The sequence below is a fragment of the Ovis aries genome, chromosome 12, assembly GCF_016772045.2.
Source record: "Ovis aries strain OAR_USU_Benz2616 breed Rambouillet chromosome 12, ARS-UI_Ramb_v3.0, whole genome shotgun sequence".
Taxonomy (NCBI): domain Eukaryota; kingdom Metazoa; phylum Chordata; class Mammalia; order Artiodactyla; family Bovidae; genus Ovis; species Ovis aries.
Genome location: NC_056065.1, coordinates 2,921,051 through 2,943,571, shown reverse-complemented (window position 1 = coordinate 2,943,571; position 22,521 = coordinate 2,921,051). Strand labels below are relative to the sequence as shown.

General features: G+C 55.1%; 1 protein-coding gene across 13 annotated transcripts; it reads left to right on the top strand.

Annotated features, from left to right (window-relative positions):
* The first annotated feature begins 683 nt into the window (after positions 1–683).
* Positions 684–20,181, top strand: NUAK2 (NUAK family kinase 2). Of its 13 annotated transcripts, none has more exons than XM_042256970.1 (9): positions 922–1,034; positions 4,415–4,570; positions 6,462–6,521; positions 9,789–9,909; positions 12,939–13,090; positions 13,376–13,441; positions 15,302–15,421; positions 15,879–16,011; positions 16,802–20,181. In XM_042256970.1, exons 4-9 carry the CDS (start codon positions 9,840–9,842, stop codon positions 17,896–17,898), a joined length of 1,638 nt encoding a protein of 545 aa, XP_042112904.1. In that variant the 5' UTR covers positions 922–1,034; positions 4,415–4,570; positions 6,462–6,521; positions 9,789–9,839; the 3' UTR covers positions 17,899–20,181. The 13 variants fall into 13 exon arrangements, with proteins under 13 accessions (XP_014954507.2, XP_042112904.1, XP_042112905.1 ...); XM_042256971.2 differs by lacking the exon at positions 4,415–4,570 and adding an exon at positions 4,263–4,377; XM_042256972.2 differs by lacking the exon at positions 4,415–4,570 and adding an exon at positions 4,266–4,377 and having other exon boundaries at positions 925–1,034.
* The last annotated feature ends 2,340 nt before the right edge of the window (positions 20,182–22,521 follow it).

Below are 22,521 nucleotides of genomic sequence, written 5' to 3'. Positions count from 1 at the left end.
CCTTGCTTCATCAGTTCTACCACATCCTGAGGAACTCACTCAACCTTAGAAGCCTTATTTGCTGAAGAAGTAGGAACTTCCCAGAACTGCATGTCTGGGATACAGTTAAGGTTGATCCGACCGAAAGCAGAACTCAGAACCTTGAAACGGCTCTCCCCTAACCCTCCAACTCGAGAGTTTGCCTCCATTCCAATCCATCCCTTTTTCCTCCTTATGGTCTCAGAGAAGTAGTGGAGTGACTTTATGGATTTTGACTTGGGAGAAGCAAATTACTCAGGATGGAGAAATCCTTTGGGGGACAGTATCATTGTCAGTTTGCCTCTGGCTAACCGAGAACAGCGCGATGAAAGGACAACAGGTGGCTCTAGGCAGTACCAAGAGCCTCTGAGAGGCACAGAGCAATGTAGGGGCTCTCAAAGCGTCTGGGTCCCGGCAGCATCAACCCCAGCCCGCCCCGCCCCAACGGCCGCCCCAACGGCCGCCCCGCGCGCCCCTGCCGCTGCAAGTCACCCCCGGAGCCCGGGGGGCGGGGCTCCACTGTTACTCTCCCCGCAAAGCGCGGGGGGAGCCAATGTCAGCGGCCCTGGTCACGCGTTCCAGGCGGCCCGGCCAATGGACGCCGGGGGGCGTGGTCCGCTGCGGGCTCGCGGCGTTTATAACCGCTTGCAGCTCCGCGCCGGCTCGCGAGCGCAGGTGCAAGCTTGGGTTCCCGGGCGTAAGCGGCACAGGTGTCCGGGTCTTCGGTTCTGTTGAGCCGCCGACCCACTCCGCCCGCGCCGCCGTCTGGCATGGAGTCCTTGCCTTTCCCCCGGCGCCTCGGCCCTGCGCCCTCGGCCACTGCCGCGCTGGCCGCCGAGCTGGTCCGGCCCCTGGCCGACGGGCTTCTCAAGTCGCCCAAGCCCTTGATGAAGAAGCAGGCGGTGAAGCGGCACCACCACAAGCACAACCTGCGACACCGCTACGAGTTCCTGGAGACCCTGGGCAAGGGGACTTACGGGAAGGTGAAGAAGGCGCGGGAGAGCTCCGGGCGCCTGGTGAGTGCGGCGCCGGCCGGCGGGCTCCGGGCTCGGCCACGCCTGTGGAGGGGCGGAGGGTGGGCCGGGGGCCAGCGCCCTGCTCGGTGGGGTTGCCTGCCTTCAGTCTCCATCTTCGTGTGTGTGTGTGTGTGGTGGTTTGTGCGTGCGTGCGCGCGCTGATGGTGTTTTCTATACATTTGTCCATGAGTATAGGGACAATGGTCGTGGACTTGAGAACCCGAGCAACTCTGGTCAGCAAGTGATGGTTTCCAAAGTGAGTCAGGGTGAGGAGGGTCCCTAGAGATGAGACTTCAGTGGAATTTTGTTTGTAACAGACTATCCAGTGGAGTAGCATGGAAGGAGGAAGTAGAAGGCACTTGATCTTGGCGGGGGTAGTGCGTATGTGTAGCCGACTGAATAAAGGGATGAGGCGTCCAGTTCCTCAGTTCAGTTCTGGGAGTTTGGCAGCCCAGGAGAGGATGGAGACATCCCTCCCTCCTGAGGGGCGTGGGTGGGTTTGACATTTAGGTCCTTGCCAGCTCTGACATTCAATCAAAGTTTTATTATGATGTGTTTTTAACTCTGGTAAATGTGAAACCAGGCTCTGGTGAAAGATCCACTGTGCCCCAAGGTACCTTTGGATTTGGGGCCTTTTCAGGGACGTGTCCTGTTCATTTGGGACGTAGGTGTGTATAGTAATAGTAATCTGTGGGTTGTTTAGTTGCTCAGTCATGTCGAACTCTTCTGTGACACTACTGACTGTATAGCCCACCAGGCTCCCCTTTCCATGGGATTGTCCAGGCAAGAATACTGGAATGGTTTGCCATTTCAGTCTCCAGGGAATTTTCCTGACCCAGGGATCAAACCCGCATGTCCTGCATTGCAGATGAATTCTTTACTGCCGAGTCACCGGGGGGAGTCCTTTAATGTGTGTCCTTATGTAGTTTATTTTCTCTGTACTTAGTTTCTCCTTTTGCAAAAATGAGGAAAATATGGGCTCCCTCAGAGTTTCTATGAGGATTGAATGAGGTACAAATATGAATTTAAATTGTTTCCTGACAATAGACCCCTCAATGAGAACTGATTTGGGAAGACTAGCCCTAAAAGGATGGCAAGTTTGCAGAAATTAACAGTGGTTCCCTAACTTGAGCTTAATGCACACTGGAATCACCTGGGTGCTTATTGAAGCACCTTCTCTGGTTCCGAACTGGGAGGATATCATTCTGAAGATCTAGGATGGGGCCAAATAATCTGTATTTTTTTTTTTTGCCACACTGTGCAGTATGTGGGATTGGGGATGAAACACGTGCCCCTACGGTGGAAGCACCGAGTCTTAACCACTGAACCTCCAAAAAGGTCGAAAGTGAAAGTATTCGTGGTTTAGTCGTGTCTGACTCTTCGTGACCCCATGGACTTTAGCCTGCCAAGCTCCTCCGTCTGTGGGATTTTCCAGGCAAGAATACTGGAGTAGGTTGCCATTTCCTTCTCCAGGGGATATTCCCAACCCAGGGATCCAATCCAGGTCTCCTGCATTGCACGCAGACTCTTTACCATCTGAGCCACCAGACAAGTCCCTAAATAATCTGTATTTTAAGAAGCCTTTTAAAAAGGCTGGTTTAGGGATTGTTTTGCCAAATCCAGTTGGGTGCTGGTTATGAGATGTGCGTGTATGCACGGCCGTGGTTTGCCTATTGGCTATGGCAGCAAGTCACCTCCCTAGATTGTTTGCTTTTGCAGCCAGTAGCTGGTTTGAAATTCAGGAAGTCATTTCATTGGTGAAGGAGAGTGGATGCTGGGGAAAGGGAGTGGATTATGGCCCCATCAATAGAACCGAGTATGTTTTTCCTGCTGACGCCTGGCACAGTCCCCAGGTGCCCACTGCCAGGTTACAGCTATTGGGCAATCATGTACTTCCTGACTTTCCTTTTCTTTCTCTTTCTATAAAGTGTAATGGCCCAATAAGCCTCCAGGCTTGGGACTGCTGGACCCAGGCTTTGTTAGGGACTCAAGTGAAAAGTAGCTGCTTGTGGCTTGTGGCTCATACCTCTTGGGGGGCAGACTGGATTGGGGAGGAATGGGGTGGCCCAGAAACTGAGGCTGAAATTCAGAAACCCATTAAGCTCTTGACCTGGGTCACTGCGTGTGTATGCCGGTTGTGTGTATGTAAAAGAGAAAGAGAGAAATCATTGATTCTGGAATGAGATGAACCAGCTTTCAGTTTGCAAACCTCAGTGGCTGTAGGCAGAGATTTCCGCTCTTATTACATCAGAACAGAGAATTCAAAGGTGCTCCCTGGCTTCATGTCTCTTGTCTCCAGGGAGCCGAGATAAGCAGGAATGGAACCTGCTCCCTGATCCATAGATCACCCTGTACTTCTGCTGGGAGTTTGCTCAGGGCCTCCAGCCTCCTTGGAGAGCAGCTCTACACGATGCTAAACTCTGGTTTCTCTAAATTCTGGGGAGGAATCCTCTTCTCCACTGCAACCCCACTCCTGCCTCTGCAGTGTCCTCCCTGAAGAAAGACTGACCTGGTGCCCCAGGAGAGGAGTGTGGGAGCAGCCCACGACCTCCCCCAAAATGAACCAAGGTCTTTGGGGAGGAGGGTCAGAGGAAAGCCTGCTGGGTGACTTCCGCCCCATTCCCAATTCCCAGCCTGTCTGATGGGATTCTCAGGGGCCCGATGGGATTGTCTGCAGGGAGGGGCAGGTGGGCAGGACTAAGGGCCACTCCAGGAGGACATTAAAAGAAAAATAAATATTTGCTCTGGATCTTCTAGCTCTGAGTGCATTCCTGGTATCCACATGACATTTCCTCCTGTGACTCTCCTAGCTCTCCTGACCTACGCCCTCCCCCAGGAAGAAAAGCACCTGCTGGGTGCCTGGAATGGTGGAGTCCACCACAGCTGTTAGGGTGATCTGCATAGAGTTCTTACCTGCACGAGCAGAGTGGAGTCCCAAGGGAGAGTGATCTGGGCCAGGGGAGCTTCTGTCTCATTTTTATATTGGATTGTTGCGTGGGATTTCAAAATGTTTGAACACGACCGATATGGTCTGATCCCCTCATTGACAGATGGGGAAACTGAAGCCCAGGGAGGGCAGGTGACATGTCCCGGGGGTGGTTAGTGGCATGCTTGCAACATTGGCTCCTGACTTAACCACCCAGCGCGAGATGACCAGGCCTGAGTCTCGAACTGGGAGCTGGCTCTGGGCTGAGCCTGGGCTTGCCTCAGTTTGCTTTGTCATTCCAGCAGCTAGCTCTGACTGCCCTTCCCAGAGCTCCAGGCACACTGAGAGTGGGAAGAGTCTTCGGGAGCAAGCCCCACCCCCACATCCTCACTGCCTGCGCCCAGGGATCCTGAGTGGGTGAGCTATACTACATTCGAGGCTTTTGCTTTGTCAGGAAAACTGCTCCGCTCATCATCAAGGTGCAAGCATTCAAAATCCGGGCTCGGCTCCTTCCGAGCCGTGTGACCTCTGTGCGTCTCAGCTTCCTCATCTGTAAAGTGGGGATTGTGATAACTCCTGCCTCGTGGGGGTTCTCCTAGGGTTAAATGAGGTAATGTGCATGGTAGCTGACATGCGTGGTAGTGGTGTTCCCTAGCAGGGCTGGCTTTGTCACGGTCCTCCTCTCCCTCTCCTGGGGAAGGCGGAGTCCCTCCATCCTGGGTCTGTCCTGCCCTGAGGAAGAGAATGGCATGTGCTTCACTTCCCTAAGCCCTTTGGCCTCTGCCTTGTTCAGAGTCCCAGTCTCTCCTTTAGCCCCTGATCCAGAGAAGGGCTGCCACCGGGCCAGGTGCCAGAGGCCTCTTCTGAGTGATGCTGCCCTCCCAGCGCCTGCTGCACCTGCCTGCTCAGGGCAGAGAGAGAGACTTTGGCTGCAGGTGACTGCTGTTCCTGGGCTTTGGCCAAGCCGTGCAGGAGGGCTGGGTAGGGAAGCGCTTTGTCTGGCAGAGCGGGCTGGAGGGTGGCAAAGAAGGGGTGGGCACAGCATGGGATTTAGGGGAGGCAGCACCCCCTCTCCTCAGAACCCATTCCTGGTCCCTGCCGGGTTCTCTGGAAGGCTTGGTGGGATGGTGAGCCACCCCCAGGCCTCTCCACCCTGCCAGCCTAGCCCAGCTTCTCCTCTGTAATCTAAATGGGTTATCCTCCAGCTCTTCAACCTGCCTCCCAGAGGCAGCTGCTCCGTGAAAGGCCAAAAAGGAGTCAAAGATCTTGGCTCCAACTCTGGCTGATAGCTATGACCAGAGATGTCCAATTTGTACCCTCTCTCTTGTCATCTGCAGCCAGTACCTGTAGGTCATCTTTTTCTAAGATCTTTCTGCCATCCTCTCCTGAATGCATATTATTCTTGATCTGAGTTCCTATGGGGATTAGAAGGAGAGAAGGCAGTGTTTAACCAATTGATCTCAGCACCCATCTGTCCAACATGTTTGTTTATCTGTAAGTGGGTTGATGGTGGCTGGTGGTGCACAGCCCAGCCCAAGGCAGGGTGTGGGGTATTCCCTTCCCCAGGGGTTAGAGGCAGGCCAGAACATCTGTAAAGACCTTTTGTCTTCTGAGATGGTAGCTTCTCCTCACAGCAGCCCTCCATCTTGGACCCTGACAGCCTGGCCTTGTTGAGGAACCTGGGAAGAGCCACCTTTCTGGACTTCAGTGTTTGCATTTGCAAAATGGGATAGGGAATTGGGGCCATGCTGCCTTTCAGGCAGGCAGGGCCGCAGAGGCAAGAAAACCACTGGGCTGGTAGCAATAGGAATTTTGCTCAGGCAGGTTAACACGGTTATGGCATGGGGCCTCTGAATAAGCCCATTATAACAACCCTTGGCCAGCACCTTCCTGGCATGATAGCAGGTGACCCATTTCTGAAGAAGCTCATCAGAAAATGCTGGAGTTTAGAAGTGAGCTTAGAGATCCTAGTGTGCAAATTCACGAATAGTTCCTTTCCTTTCTTTCTGGTGTGTTCTCAAACCTTTCTGTCTGCCTGGAATGCCCTTGTTGTCCCCCTCCAAAAGCCTATGTGCCTTGGCTTGGTGAGCCCCACTGTTCCTCCAAGATCTAAAACGAAGCTTTCTCCCAGGGGTAATTGACCTTGCTCCTCCAGGCAAAGCTCTCCGGTGCTCTTGGAGCTCCCGGGTGGGCAGGGATCTCAATCATACTTGACTGGATCAAGGGCCTTGGTACAGGGACTGTCCAGTTTTTGTCTGAATCCAGCACCTACTGCAGTGCCAGACATGTAGTAGGCGTTCAGCAAATGTTTGGAGAATAGATGCCCTTTTATTTTTCAGATGAGAACATTAGAACTAGCCAGACCAGTTAACCAGATCATTTAAATGACTTGTCTTGAGTTGCATAGCTCCAAAGGGGCAAATAAAGATTAGATACCTGGGCTCTTGGCGCCCCTCCACTGATCTAATGTTCACATTTATATTGTCATTATTGTGTTTCAGTTTCCTGGCCCTTCTGAGTAGGGTGGCCATGTAATATAACATCTCAGCCTGAATACTTCGGTGAGTAAGAAGGGCACTGTTAATTACATGGGATGAACCAGGATTGTCGGTACGCGGGTGGCTTTCCTGCCTCTGGGTGATCCATTCAGCGACTATCTTTCTCTTCCTTTAGTCTGGTCACTATATTTTAATTCTAGAGAGTGGTTCCTCAACTATCTTGCTCATAAGAACAAAGGTCTCTCAAAATGAGTTCTAGTAAACAAGGTTGACTCCACCCATGCCTCACAAAAAGGGCAGAAAATCTTATTTGGGCACTGGTCCCGTAGGTCCCAGGGATCAGCCCAATGATGTAACCAATAAATATTTATTTGTGATTTGTGTTCACCAGTAAACAGTTGAGTGTTTTCTGTATGCTGAGCTCCTTATAAGCCTGAGCTGTTGCTCTATCTTATATACTTTGACAGGCTCTCCAGCAGTTAGAGGCCTGTCTGGTGGGGCTAGGGTGGGTGGGGGAAGTGCCCCAGGCCCACCAGGGCAGTGACACATTGCTCTTCTTGTCTGTCACTTGCTTGAGGACTGGTGGTGGCTCGATGACGTAACCTGTTTCCTTCCTGGGAAGTGCCAGCCAAACTGTGGTCTCCTAAGACCTCGCATAGATAATGGGGCCAGAGCATGAGCTGGCAGGGGGATGGAGCTGTCCATTGAGGACGAACAATTCTGGTTTTAATTGTAGGCTTCCAGAATGGATTTCAGGGTTCAACTTGTGCACCCTGTATCCCCGCAGTGACTCCTCCTAGCACCCCTCAGGGCCCTTTCCTTTTCTGAGACCTCTCTTCTGTTAGGCCTGCCTTCTTTAGAGCTCTGAGCCCGCCTACAGTGATTTGCTCATTGCGCATGTCTGTGTGTGCACAGTTGTACACCTGAGATATGCCCAGGTTTTGCATATGTATCTTAAATTCTCAAATATTTGTTTCATTATCTAAGTATGTGATTTATATGTGATTTTCCTTTTACATAAATAGATTCAACTTATGGCCCTTTATCTGAAGAGCTCGGGGTATTACCTGATTTTTAAAACAAAGAATTTAAAGAGAGAAGAACGAGTCCATAATATCTCCCCTTCAGGGGGAGAAAAAGGGTATAGGAGAGGTGATCAGGAGCCAGGCTGCCGGTTGAAGCCTGTAGTTGGAGGAGGATTTAGGCCCCTTCCCCCGTCCCCACCCCCTGTCCAGTTCTAAGCTGGGGACTTTTCTGCTTCGCTCGCTCCTCGGGGTCATTTGGAGCGGGAGGGGTGGAGGGCGTGAGGAGACGCCCGGGGCGCAGCCGGCCCTGCAGCTGCAGCGGGGCCCCCGCGGGGCGCGGGCGGGAGGCGCCGAGGGGGCCGCCCCTCCCGCCGCCATTGGCCCCGCCCGCCGGCCGCCCCTCTCCCAGGCGCGCCGTCCCCGGCCCGTTGCTGGGGTGACCGGCCCGGGCATTGTGAGCGCCCCTTTGCCGGATCGCGGCGGTTCCGCATTCCTGGCTGAGGGGACACAGGCCCGCGGGCGCGTCAGAAGCAGGAAGCCTTTGTCTGCCCAGAGCCCGGGGAAGGCGTGGGCGGCCCCGCCCCCGGGCTCCTTTTTCCGGCTCCTTTGAACCTCGAGGGGCGGCAAACCCTCCTGGGGGATGAACCAGGGGGTTCCCCGACTGCCCGCACTCCACGCGCGCGTTTCCTGTGTCGCTGCTCCGTGTGGCGGGACAGAGGCTGGGACCCCTCTGTGTGTAAGAGCTGTGCGTAAGCGGCTTCTTGGCAGTTCTTTCTCCATTTCCTCTGCCTCACTCCACCCTTCCTGAACCCACCGCAGGTACCAGCCAGAGTTTAATCCTTAAATGGCACGTTCACCTTTACAGACAAGGTAGCGAAGCCCAGGGGACTCTGTTTAACCGTCTGGTTGTTTGGTGCTGAGGGAGAGACCTTACTATTCACCTGGATTGAAAACGCTAGTACTTTTTTCATAACTTTTTTGAGTGATCTTTTTGTAAGCAGGGACTTCCCTGGTGGCTCAGACAGTAAAGCGTCTGCCTACAATGTGGGAGACCCGGGTTCAATCCCTGGGTCGGGAAGATCCCCTGGAGAAGGAAATGGCAACCCACTCCAGTACTCTTGCCTGGAGAATCCCACGGACGGAGGAACCTGGTGGGCTACAGTCCATGGGGTTGCACAGTGTCAGACACAACTGAGCGACTTCACTTTTTTATGTGGGGTAAGACATATAAAAGTTACCATTGTCATCATTTTAAGTGTACAATTCAGTACATTCACAGTGCTGTGCATGGTTACCACTATGCGTTTCTAAAACCTTTTCATCATCTCAAATGGAAGCTCAGTATCCACTAGGCAATAACTCTCCATCGCCTCCGCACCCCCACCCCGGTAACCAGCCTCCTGCTCTCTGTGCAGTGCGTTTGTCTGTCCTGGTTACTCAGATAAGTAGAGGTGTGCAGCATTTGCCCCTGTGTGTCTGGCTTCTTTCACTGAGCATGCTTTCAGGGTTCGTCCGTGTTGGGCATGTATCGGTACTTCATTCTCCTTTGTGGCTGAATAATACTCCATTGTGTGAACATAGCATATTTTGTCTGATCAGTCATCGGTTAATGGGCCTTTGGGTTGTTTCCCACCTTTTAGCTAGAGACTGTAGCGAAGTAGAGGGCTGAGGTGGAAAAAGTATCAGGTGGAAAAAGTATCAGACGTGGGTCAACAGTGCAAGCCAGTCTGTGCCAGTGAGTGCCTGTGTGATGTTGAACAGGAAGGAAACAGCCTCTCTAGGAGCGCGCTTCCTCACCTGGAGATGGGGATGGTGGTGCTTTCCGCGCCTGCCTCTCAGGCTGGTTGAGGCCAGTTCATTGTCAGCTGCAACAAATGGCTATTCAGTGCCTACTGCGTGCCAGGCACCGTGCTCGCCACCCAGAGGGGAGCAGAAGAGGCCCAGTCCTTTTCTCGTGGCGGACCAAGATAAATTTGCTTTGAACCACGAAGCGTCGGCCTTACAAGTACAGGTTGTTACCTACCGTCTTCACCTATCCATACTCTGAGTGAGGTCATCGGCTTATCCTCATTCCTACTACATAAACCGTACCCAACCCAGGCAAGAATCTTTGCCAGAGAAGGTTCTCTCTAGCCTCTCTGCTGCCTGCCCCAGTGAAGGGTAGAGAGGCTTCTCTGGGTGCAACCTATGGCCTTTGTAGCAGCGGGAGGCAGATCACCAGGGTCAGGGCTCCCCCAGAGTGTCCTCAGGGATGCCTTTGCCTGCCAGGCCTTCCTCCTCACTCTCCTGCACCCTCTGCTCCCAGGTGGCCATCAAGTCAATCCGGAAAGACAAAGTCAAAGATGAGCAAGATCTGATGCACATTCGGCGCGAGATTGAGATCATGTCATCGCTCAGCCACCCCCACATCATTGCCATCCACGAAGGTACAGAGGCAGGGCACTGAAGCGGAGAGTGTGTGTGCGTGCGGAGAGAGTGTGTGCGTGCGGAGAGAGTGTGTGCGTGCGGAGAGAGTGTGTGCGTGCGGAGAGAGTGTGTGCGTGCGGAGAGTGTGTGTGCGTGCGGAGAGAGTGTGTGCGTGCGGAGAGTGTGTGTGCGTGCGGAGAGAGTGTGTGCGTGCGGAGAGTGTGTGCGTGCGGAGAGTGTGTGTGCGTGCGGAGAGAGTGTGTGCGTGCGGAGAGTGTGTGTGCGTGCGGAGAGAGTGTGTGCGTGCGGAGAGTGTGTGTGCGTGCGGAGAGTGTGTGTGCGTGCGGAGAGTGTGTGCGTGCGGAGAGAGTGTGTGCGTGCGGAGAGTGTGTGTGCGTGCGGAGTGTGTGTGCGTGCGGAGAGTGTGTGCGTGCGGAGTGTGTGTGTGCGCGTGCAGAGAGTGTGCGTGCGGAGAGTGTGTGTGCGTGCGGAGAGTGTGTGTGCGTGCGGAGAGTGTGTGTGCGTGCGGAGAGTGTGTGCGTGCGGAGTGTGTGTGTGCGCGTGCGGAGAGTGTGCGTGCGGAGAGTGTGTGTGCGTGCGGAGAGAGTGTGTGCGTGCGGAGAGTGTGTGTGCGTGCGGAGAGAGTGTGTGCGTGCGGAGAGTGTGTGCGTGCGGAGAGTGTGTGCGTGCGGAGAGTGTGTGTGCGTGCGGAGAGAGTGTGTGCGTGCGGAGAGTGTGTGTGCGTGCGGAGAGTGTGTGTGCGTGCGGAGAGAGTGTGTGCGTGCGCACGCGCGGTCGGAACAGATGACACACAGGAGTAGAAAAGGGCATGGGCTTTAGGCTTGGGCAGGAGCTGGATTTGAAACCCAGCTGCATGACCTTGAGCAAGTAATTTAATGTAGTCTCTGGGTCTCAGTTCCTCTTCTGTAAAATGAGATAATCTCACCTACGTCACAAGGTTGTTGCAAAGATCAAATTTAATGTCACCAAGTACTCGGCTCAGGAGAGGAACTCCACAGATTGTAGGCATTTTTGTTCTTAGGTTTCCCATACTTAAACACTGCCTCCCCAAACCCACTGGGAGCCTTGGCACTGTGGGGGTAGCTGAAGCATACGGAGACCTGCGCCTGTCTCAGGCGTGTGGGTGCGCTCTTTCTTTGTACGTCTCAAGAGCCAGGCCTCCTGTCCTCTGAATCATTCCCACCGTGAGGCCGGTTCCTACCCGTCCTCGTATCTCGCAGCCTCCTCTTGTACTGACATCAGTGCTGGCTTCCCACCCCAGCTACCCTGCTCCCTGTGACCCAGACAACAAAGTGAGCGAGAGATGGTGATGCGGGAAAGACAGGGAACGGCCTCCACACACTCTTGTCTCCTGGCAGCCTCTACATAATATCAGTTAGGCAGGAAGCGAGGAATGGCAGGAGCAGCAGGAGGGAGGAAGGGAGCCTGAGACTTTGCTCTCAGCCTGAATATTCCTGATGGGAGGAAGAGAGGTCTCCTCTCTCACGTTCTGTTTAGAAGAAGGCTTAAGAGCAGAACCACCGCCATGGTCCCCTGGCCTGACCCCGTCCCATGAGGAACCCAAGCAAGCGGCTGAGAAGGCTAGTGGTTATCTCTGCAGGGTTGTAGAGACCCACAGGGTTGGAGTCTCTAGGCAGGCCCCAGCAGTCTGGGCCACGGTGCTCTCCTGGGAAAAAGCACAGTCTTCCTGGCCAGATACCCAACTGCTTGGGAGCTCGGACTCTCCCTAAGAGTAGCCTCCTCTCTCAACTCCTTCTCCCAGGCTAGACAGGAATCGCTCTGGGGTTGACTGAGCAAGCCAGACTCATAGGACCCGCTTGACACGAAGATGCAATATCACGGACATACATGTTTTGACCCACACCCAGCTGAAGGGCCAGTTTGATGAACCAGCCGTTCCCTGCTTTTCCAGGAGAACAGACGAGGCCTGTGGGGGCAAGCGGGCCCCTCCCACACGTGGAGATGAGCCAGCTGAAACAGGCTGACCGCCAGGAGCCCAGCGAGTCAATTAATTATCAAATGTTTATTGATTGTTTCTGTGTACAAGGCCCAAGCCTGAATACTCTGGACGGGAAATCAAAGAAGTTCAGAGTGATGAGTGTCTCAGCTCTCCATGGATTACAAACCACTTTCATATGCTTTTATCGCTCTTCTGATCTTCTGAGTATTATTTTTCAAGTTTATGCATGAGGATGCTAATAATAAAGGCAATGGCACCCCACTCCGGTACTCTTGCCTGGAAAATCCCATGGACAGAGGAGCCTGGTGGGCTGTAGTCCATGGGGTCGCTAAGAGTTGGATACGACTGAGCAACTTCACTTTCACTTTTCACTTTCATGCATTGGAGAAGGAAATGGCAACCCACTCCAGTGTTCTTGCCTGGAGAGTCCCAGGGATGGTGGAGCCTGGTTGGCTGCCATCTATGGGGTTGCACAGAGTCAGACATGACTGAAGTGACTTAGCAGCTTAGCAACCATCTATTGAGTGCTTGCTTGCTTGTCAGGCTCCACACCAGCTCGCTCAGCCAGCCTGAGAGCTGTCACTTGTTTTTATCTATTTCTCGCCCCAGCCCTGTGAAATTGCTGTCATTATCCCTCTTCATATGAGGAAACTGAGGCGCACTGATTGAATGACTTGCCATGGTCACCCAGCTAGTAAGTGATGGGGCCAGGATTTGAATCCCAAACCTATGTCCTTACTGAGGTGTCTGGAACAGATTTGCTGAAGGTCACCAGACAAAAAAGTACTGAGTTCTGAACCAGGGAGCCTGACTTTTCATTCTTATCCAGCGATGTCTCAGAATTCGTAGGGTAAGTTTAAGAATGCTCAGAAGCCTGAACTTCCAAGGAGAGGGAAGTGAGCCAGTCCTCTTGGCCTGAACTCATTGCTACTGGGAGGTGCTGGGAGCATCGGCGGGCAGCATCCTGCCCCCTTGCAGTTGTCCGGTTTGGGGCCGGGAGGAGGGTGTGGCCCGTGGTGGGAGCGTGCCCCCCGCAGGGCCTGACTCTGCTGCCTCGCGCCGCCCCAGTGTTTGAGAACAGCAGCAGGATCGTGATCGTCATGGAGTACGCCAGCCGGGGTGACCTGTATGACTACATCAGCGGGCGGCAGCGGCTCAGCGAGCGTGAGGCCAGGCACTTCTTCCGGCAAATCGTCTCCGCCGTGCACTACTGCCACCAGGTGGGCAGGCCCTGGGCCTGGGGGCTGGCTTTCCCAGAGAGGTCCCGAGACTTGCCAGGACCACACAGGGAGCGAGAAACAAAGGCGAGATGGGAGTGTTGGCGCATCTGGCTTCAAGTCTCTTGGCTGGGGTTGGAAGGACCCATGGTTTGTTGTACCGGTGAAGCTGGGCTCCCTGCCTGTCTGTGCTTACCCCACCTTTCATGCTTCCTCACTGTCCAGACTAGGTCTTCATGTCCGTCTCCCCTCATGGCCTTCCCCTGACCCCTGCCCTCCCTCTTTCAGAACGGGGTTGTCCACCGGGATCTCAAACTGGAGAATATCCTCTTAGATGCCAACGGAAATATCAAGGTGAGCCTCACTTCTTGTTTAAAACTGCCCCCCCACCCCTTCCCAGATCGTCTGCACTGGCCCCACCTAAGCATCTTTTAGTCTCCAGGAGGTTCCAGGAGGAGTTGAGTCCCGGTAAGGACTCAGCCACCCTCCATTTCAGCACTTCCTTCTGTGGGTTGAAGACTGAGGCCTCATGATAAGGCGTGTCTTACCCAAGGGCCCATGGCTAGCAAGGTCAGCTGGAACCAGTCTTCTAACCCCCTCAACGTCACAAGGTTGAAGGAGTCCAGATCTAGGGTCGGTTGCTGCTCACAGCCTTGGGACTGGCAGGGGGAGGCCGTGGCCTGCGTGTTTCCCACCTGCACGTGTGCACAGAGATGCAGGCACACATACGCACGCACGCGTTGCACTTTAATCTGCTGCCATGAAGGAGCCCTTTGCACCCTTCACCACAGCAGGCACTCCCGCACCAGCCTCCTGCCTCCTGCTGCTGCTGAATCCCCATGGCTAGGTAGTTAAATTTAGGTCTGAGAAGTTCGTGTTGACGTGATAAGCTCGGATCTCAGGGCTGGAAGGGGCAGACAGCAAGAGCCGGCCCTGAAGACACCTGGGAGGGCTCTGACTCTGCACTCGGACCCTCCGCAGACTCTTCCCGAACCCAGGTCACAGCCTCTTCCCCAGTGGCCCCTGACCTGTGCCCTGAGGTGCCCTGAGTTCATTCTCCTTTCCAATTCCCGGAGTAGGTGGGGCTCGCTTTGATGCTAACCAGGGAGGGGGAGGCCAGAGCCAGTAAATGCACACAGTCCAGGCAGGCATGAACTTTCCCATCTGTACCAGTCATCTGCCTTGTTATGGGCGTCAATAGGTAACTGCTTGATAAGAGGCCAATAAAACCCATAAAAGAAGGAGTTCATAAACAGCTCCTCCCCACCCTGGACACATGTGACCCTCTGCTGGGGAGGAAGGCTAGGAGCGAGAGGGCGTAGGTCTCAGCCTCTGTCTGAGGAGAGCTGAGGGAAGGGTCTCTCTAAGGAGCGAGAAGATGGGCTTGGGGGCCCTCAAACCCCCAGTATCCGAGGGCTCAGGAGGCCCTTCCTGTAAGAAGATTGTGTCTCCTGGGCCATAATGATGGCCCTAATCTCTGCTCTGCCTTCCCTGTGGCTTCTCAGATCTCCTGGGCTGACCCCAGTCCCACCACCACTTTCCTGCCTAGATGTGGGCCAAGATGAGCCCTTTGCTGGGAAGGCAACCCAAGCCCATGGGTAACTGTGTTCTGAAGTCCTTGGCACTGACATGAGACGTCTCTCCCCCTCCAAGTGAGAGCCGTCCTTCAGCCATTAAGTGGCCACTAGTCCCATCCATGGGCCGCAGCTGGGCAAGGAGCCACAGAAGGGGTCGGGGCAGGTGGTCCATGTGGGGAGCATATGGACATGGCAGCGTGGGGAGATGGAACTGACAAGCAGGGCCCCCTGTGAGCCATTGGAAACCGTACGGCTTTATGGAAGAGGAGGCCTCAGGGCAGTGGAAGGCTTCCGGGGGAGGTGGGCCTTCTGGGTTGGTAGGGTGTGTGTAGGCAGAGTGAGCATCCCTGGAGTGGAGAGCAGGCTGAGCAAGGGCCTGGGGAACAGTGAGGACTCTGGAGCTGCCCTCACCTCTGCCCAGGCACACTTCGTAGACACAGCCTCTGAAGGGCGCTTTCTTCCAGGGCCTGAGCTGTGTTGGTAGTGCCCAGTGTGGGGTAGAGGCCATGGGCACCCTTTCCTTCTGCCAGGACCTGTGTTTCCTCAGGGTCTGGAGAGGGGCAGACCAGGAGCTACAAAACAGTCCAGGCCCCTAACCCTAACCCTAACCCTGTCCGTGTCTGACCCAATCCTACAGATCGCTGACTTTGGCCTCTCCAACCTCTACCACCAAGGCAAGTTCCTGCAGACGTTCTGCGGGAGCCCCCTCTACGCCTCGCCGGAGATCGTCAATGGAAAGCCCTACACAGGACCAGAGGTGAGCACCTGGCCTCCTAATCTCTTGGCTTAGACCTTGAGAGAGGGATGAGCTGGTTTTCTAATGATTCCCTTTCTCAGATTGCAAGACTCACTTCCCCACCAAAGCAGTGCCTAGCCAGTTCTGTAGCTGGGAGTAGCAAAACTGGCATGAGCGCTCAAGTCCTCTGACCTCTGACCCCTGACCCCTGACAGCGTGGCTCTGTGCCCCACACCTTCTGCATTCCCGTTGCCTTTCCTAGCCCCCGGCCAGCCTCCCCAAGCAGAGGCAGGTGACGCCTCTCTCCATGACTTCCAGTCCCTTCTACAGTATTGTCCTCTTTGCCCCTGGGTGCTAGAAGGAGGTGGTCCCTGGATGCTCTGGGCTCTGGGTTCCCCCTCATGGGTACTGAAGGCGAGCCTGGAGCCATTCGCCCTGCGGCATGAGGACCTCCTGGCTGACCCCGTCTCTCCCTCAGGTGGACAGCTGGTCCCTGGGCGTTCTCCTCTACATCCTGGTGCATGGCTCCATGCCCTTTGATGGGCAGGACCACAAGACACTGGTGAAACAGATCAGCAACGGGGCCTACCGGCAGCCTCCTAAACCCTCTGGTGAGTGAGGGATGTGGGCATTCCCATCCAGACCCTGGGTGTCCTTTGCTAATTCCTGATGCAGGAATTAAACAGTGACGCAAAGTGAAGCTTCCCTGGTGGCTCATACTGTAAAGAATTTGCCTGCAAAGCTGGAGACTGGGGTTCAATCCCTGGGTCTGAAAGATCCCCCCGAGAAGAGAACGGCAGCCCACTGCAGTATTCTTGCCTGGAGAATTCCGTGGACTGAGGGGATTGTCTGCAGTTGCAGCCTGGTGGGCTACAGTCCGTGGGGTTGCAAAGAGTCAGACATGACTGAGCGATTTTCGCTTTCACTAAGTGAAGATGGCAACCCAGTGTAGCTGCTCTCATCTCCCTGCCTCCTGTGTCTGTGACCTGCAAGGAAGGAAGGGCTAAATCTTCCTTTATGGGCATGCTTATTTGGGAAGTGCTTCCTAAAGCCTAGTCTAGATCCTCTCTGCCACAGTTGTCTCATTGCCTACTGCGTTTGTCCTTAGAAATCTTGTCCTTTCATGTACAATGTGTAAGGTGAGAAGAAGGGTGTGAGGACCTTGGTTTACTCTTGAGCAGCATAGCCTCCACCCCCAGAGGCCTGCATTTCACTGGAGCAAAGGAGCAGACCTGTAAACAGGGCTGTGGTCCTGCGGTTCTGGAGACTGGGGAGCCTGCCTGGGGGCACAGCTGACCTGGGAGGGAGCCCCGTCTTAGCATCCATGGGGTGAGCCAGAAGGGATGCTGTGGGTGCCCGAGCTTGTGGCTACGGAGCTGAAGCCTCTCTCTCCCCTTCTAGATGCCTGTGGCCTAATCCGGTGGCTACTGATGGTGAACCCTACCCGCCGGGCCACCCTGGAGGACGTGGCCAGCCACTGGTGGGTCAACTGGGGCTACACCACCCGTGTCGGGGAGCAGGGGGCCCTGAACGAGGGCGGGCACCCCAGCAGCGACCCCGGCCGGACCTCCGTGGCTCAGTGGCTGTGGCGCTCCTCCCGACCCCTCCTGGAGAACGGCGCCAAGGTCTGCAGCTTCTTGAAGCAGCAGGCGCCGGGCGGCAGGGCCCTCGCCCCTGGCCTGGAGCGCCAGCACTCGCTCAAGAAGTCCCGCAAGGAGAACGCCATGGCCCAGACCTTCCAGGGGGCCCCGGCCACTGATGCCTCCCCTCGCCCTGGGAAGGGTGGCCTCAAGCTGCCGAAAGGCATTCTCAAGAAGAAGACATCAAATCCCGCAGAGGGGGCAACACAGGGCCCTGAGCCCGGCCCCAGTCCCGCCAACCCAGGCCAGGCTGGCCCGCCGCTCCCCAAGAAGGGCATCCTCAAGAAGGCACGCCAGCGGGAGTCCGGCTACTACTCCTCGCCTGAGCCCAGCGAGTCTGGGGAGCTCTTGGATGCCGGGGACGTGTTTGTGAGTGGGGATACGGATGCCGGGAACGTGTTTGTGAGTGGGGATACCATGGAGCACAAGCCCCCTCCAGCCTCGGGGCGGCCGCCGCATCGCAAGGGTATTCTCAAACACAATGGCAAGTTCTCGCACGCGGCCCTGGAGCACACAGCGCCCACCGCCTTCGGCTCTTTGGATGAACTGGCCTCCCCACGCCCTCCAGCCCGGGCCAGCCACCCCTCGGGGGCTGTGAGTGAGGATAGCATCCTGTCCTCTGAGTCCTTCGACCAGCTGGACTTGCCCGAACGGCTCCCCGAGCCCCCTCTGCGGGGCTCTGTGTCTGTGGACAACCTCATGGGGCTGGATGCACCCCCATTGGAGGGCCCCGGAAGCCGAGGCCTGAGGCGCTGGAGGCAGGACCCCCTGGGGACTAGCTGCTTTTCTCTGCTGGACTGCCCGGAGGGGACAGAGGGCGGCCAGCAGGGACTGAGGGTCTGCTCGGAGCTCAGCTGAAGAGGGGGTATTGCCCATGCGGGAAGGCTCTGAGATGCAGCTGGATGCACCCTAAGGGGGAGACTGCCTTCTTCCCTGCCTCCCAGGACCCACATCCCAGCCCAGAAGGCTGAGGTGGTTTCAGTTGAGCCATGGGGAGGGCTGAATGTGGGCAGTGGGCAAGTGAAGTGTGTTGAGGGTTCAATGTCTTCAGCCCCGTGGAACCAAGAAGGTAGCTCTAGAGGGGAAATGAGTACAGAGAAGCAGTGAGGAAGGCCCGTGGCTGAGTCTAGGTTGCCTGTTAATTTCCAGGTTGCCTTGCCCACTGCCCCCTCTGAGGGGGTCGATGCCTTCTTCTTGAGGATGCCTTTGGCAGCTTGAGGCCACCCTTACCAGGGCGAGGGGCGGCGTCCCCCTGGAGGGTCTGGGCTGTGTAGTTCTTACTCTTGGACTTCTTAAACAAAGGCTGGTGCTGCAGCCACTGGGCCACAGAGGCCTGGCCAGGGTCTCTGCCGGCTGCCCGCCCGTGTGCGGGTACAATGTAGCCTGTGCCCTCTCCATAGTAGGGCCACAGAGAGCTGGAAAGAGCACTGTATCAGTGCCTAGCTCCTGTAAAGAGTTAGTTTGTGTGTGATGCCGTCCTGCCAAGGTGGGCTAGAAGCTCTTCATTCACGCACACATTCCCATCTCCACCAACTGTTGCAGGAAGGGGGACCCCTTCCAGGGCCCGAAACTGGGCTCTTGTCTAACACTCAGAAATGAATTGTCCAAGGAGACACATGTGCTGACAAAGCAAGAGATTTTATTGGGAAAGGGTGCCCGGGTGGAGAGCAGGAGGGTAAGGGAACCCAGGAGAGCTGCTCTGCCACGTGGCTCGCAGTCTCGGGTTTTATGGTGATGGGGTTAGTTTCTGGGTTGCCCTTAGCCAATCATTCTGACTCAGAGTCCTTCCTGGTGGTGCATGCCTTGTTCAGCCAAGATGGATGCCAGAGAGAAGGGTTCTGGGAGGTGGTGGGACAGGTGGTGTCTCCTTTTGACCTTTCCTGAACTCTGCCAGTTGGTGGAGGCTTATTAGTTCCATGTTCCTTACCGGGATCTCCTGTGAAACAACTCGTGCAGACGGTTACTATGGTGCCTGGCCAGGGTGGGCGGTTTCAGTCAGGGTGCTTCTGCTAACAGAACCACTCAAACTGGAATGTGGCCCTCCCCGCTAGTTTTCCCGGGGGTGTCTTGGGAATGGTCTCCTAGAGTGTGCCCTTCCATGCTTACCTGAGCAGTAAGAGAACACAGCCTCTGTTTCCTCAGAGGTTCTCTCCCCTTTCCCATCCTCCAAACTTGGAAAGTGGGAGTGAAAATCGCTCGGTCGTGTCTGACTCTTTACAGCCCCACGGCTGTACCCACCAGGCTGCAATTGCAGACAGTTCCCTCAGTCCATGGAATTCTCCAGGCAAGAATACTGCAGTGGGCTGCCGTTCTCTTCTCGGGGGGATCTTTCCCACTCTCCAGCTCTGCAGGCAAATCCTTTACAGTCTGAGCCACCAGGGAAGCTTCACTTTACGTCACTGTTTAATTCCTGCATCAGGAATTAGCAAAGGACACCCAGGGTCTGGATGAGAATGCCCACATCCCTCACTCACTAGAGGGTTTAGGAGGCTGCTGGTAGGCCCCGTTGCTGATCTGTTTCACCAGCGTCTCGTGGTCATACACCAGGATGTAGAGGAGAACGCCCAGGGACCAGCTGTCCACCTGAGGGAGAGACGGGGTCAGCCCGGAGGTCCTCATGCCGTAGGGCGAATGGAGTCGCTGCTATGGATCTAAAAGACTTGAAAAAGCTCAGGCTGCTAATGGACTTCATCTCAAGGGGCTCAGAGTCCCCCGGACCCCACTTTGGACCTCAAGGACTCTGAACTTCTCCAGCCTCCATGCTGCTCCTGCTATTGAGAATGGATGTATCTGTTTCTCCGGGCCTTTAGGGCCCTAGAAAGTCCTTATTTATTTTAATGTTTTCAGCTCTGTGTTTTTAAAAGAGCGAATCTTACTATTTTCAATACTGTGAATGCTATGCTCTGGGGAATTCCACTGTGACATCAGGTTTTGTGTACAGGGAGGTATTAGTGCAGAGCTTCCCTGCTGATCACAGGCGGGGGTGGGGATCTTTTGTAAGCCTACGTGCCCCATCGCACTCTCTGGGAGGGGTCTCTGGCTCCTCGCTCCATGCCCTGACTCTGTCTACCTGATGGTCCCTCTTCCCTCCTGTGACCAGAAAGAACCACCCCATTAAAAATGAGAACGGTGATTGGAAAACAGCTTCAGTCATTCTGTTTGGGTAGTGGGACACAGACCTTTGAGTTTTCTCCTAACACACACTTCCTTGGACTCTCTGGGGTGAAAAATGGAGACCCTGCTTAATGAAAGCAAAACACACAGCAAAAACCCGGCTCTTAGCTCCAAAAGACTCCCAGGCATACCTCCATCAGCACTTCTGCCCTTGTAAGCACACAGGGGAGAGAGCCCTGGGCTGAGGGTCCCAACTTGCCCTTTCTGCCTTTAGCACTGAAGAACTGGGTTTGTCCAGTTATATAGCCCGCCCTTCCCTCCCCCATCCAGCTCTGTCCCTGGCTGCTGGAAGGCACCCCGCCACCTTTATCCTCTCCTTCCAAAGAAATCCTTTTCCCGCTAGTGCAGGGCAGCTTCTCACTCTTGCGCCCAACCGCCTGGCTCCTGGAGGATGTAAAGAATGCCTGGAATGCCCCCCTCGTGGGCCAGCCCTCTCCACCCCCTGCAGAGCATTCCCCAGATGCCGGTTCCATTGAGAAACTCCCAGGCTCGGAGGGCAGGATGAAAGGGAGGATAAGCACAAAGTGCAGGCCAGCAACCGGCTGGCTCCGGCTCCAAGCAGACGCCCTCCCCCCATGCCTTATCCGCCTCTGCTGTGCACAGGCCCCCAAACAGCCCCAGTCGTGGCCAGCTGCAGCTGCCTGCTCCACACACACCTGCCCTCCCACCAGCCTGCAGTGCCTGCTGGCATGGGGCACCTGCCCTTTCCTCCCCTTCCCTGCTTGTGTGAAGCTGGCAAAGTTGCTGAGTCTGGGAAAGAAGTGAGGAGGCCAGGTAACTGTGGGGTCAGGATGGGAGAGGAAGCAAACTGTTCAGGCTGCGAATGGGATACTTCAGTCTGATATCTTTGTTTGTGGTCCAAATGAATGCCGGAGCTCTGGGCCAAACTCTGGGTAGACATAGGAAAAGCTTAAGAGAAAATCGTTACCCAAGAAGCAGAGAGTTCAGATGTGGAATCAACTGTGTTCATTTATTCACTGACTCAGGAAAAAAGTGAAAGCTCTGTGAAAGACAGAAGTGCTCTGTTGCTGGTGCAACACAGAAGATCGTAACCTCAAAGAGGATGCAGACTGAGCAGCAAGCCCGCATGTGTTAAAAGGAAAGTTCAATAGAAAAATTGCCAGTTCAGATGATGGTGAAGGGGCAACGGGGTGATGGAAAAGAATAATTGCAATTTAGGAGGTAACAGGGGCTACCATTTAAGTGCTTATGTATCAACCACTTGGTGATGGTGGTTTAATCACTAAGTCACGTCCAACTCTTGTGACCCCAGGGACTGTGGCCCACCAGGCTTCTCTGTCCATGGGATTCCCAGCAAGAATACTGCAGTGGGTTACCATTCCTACTCCATGGGATCTTCCTGACCCAGAGATCAAACAGTCTCCCCTGCGCTGGACGCGGATTCTTTACCACTGAACCACCAGGTGAAAGTGAAAAGTGTTAGTTCGCTCAGCTGTGTCCAGCTCTTCGCGACACCAGGTTTTCCAGGGGATTTCCCAGGCAAGAATGCTAGAGTGGATTGCCACTTCCTCCTCCAGGGCATCTTCCCATCCCAGGGATAAAACCACATCTCTCGAACTCCAGGTCTGGGGGAATGCCAAATCTCAGCAGGAGTGGGCGATGTGGGATTTATTTAATCTAGGAAGGCTTTGGAGAGTTGGGAGAATACCAGTGAATATCAGTGAATGGAACTACAAATGGACAGGCCCACTCTTGTCTAGGCACAATGGAGGTAGTTATTTCTGCCCCAAATGCCTTCCCCTTCCCTCGAAAGCCTCAGAAGGGAGCTGGAAAAGCAGAGGGTGAGTGGGAACAGGGAGAAGCTGGTGTGGGGAGCCAGGATGGGAGAAGGGACACCACAGCCCCAGCAGCACACCCTACCGGCACTGGACCGTCTAAGGAGGGGCCGCGGCTGTGACAGTCGCTCAGTTGTGTCCAGCTCTCCGACCCCACGGACTATACCGTCCATGCAATTCTCCAGGACTGAGATCTTTTGTCCTCTTTGGGGTTTGTTTGCTTAATCTCTTTCAAACCAGGGGCTGGGAGGGGTGGGCAGGCCGCTGGGGAAAGAGACTCTGGGGGAAGCGAGTGTCTACTACACCAGCCCCTAAGGAGACCCAAGCTCTGGGGTGTGGATTCCATGTTGCTGGGCCCTTCCCCTCACCTGCCAGATGCTTCATACCAAAAACATTCCAGAAAGTAGACTCAGAGAGATGACTCTGAGCCCCAGGGGGGAAGTCTGGGGCCCTAGGAATACTTAGTGCCACATCAGCGCTTCCGGAATGTGAATAACCCAGACAACCACCG

Coding starts and splice junctions, on each gene's coding strand:
- NUAK2 (XM_042256967.2), top strand. CDS start 9,234: ATGTTGAACAGGAAGGAAACAGCCTCTCTAGGAGCGCGCTTCCTCACC. Junction 9,495..9,788: donor CGTCGGCCTTACAAGTACAG/GTTGTTACCTAC, acceptor CTCTGCTCCCAG/GTGGCCATCAAGTCAATCCG. Junction 13,442..15,301: donor ATGCCAACGGAAATATCAAG/GTGAGCCTCACT, acceptor CCAATCCTACAG/ATCGCTGACTTTGGCCTCTC.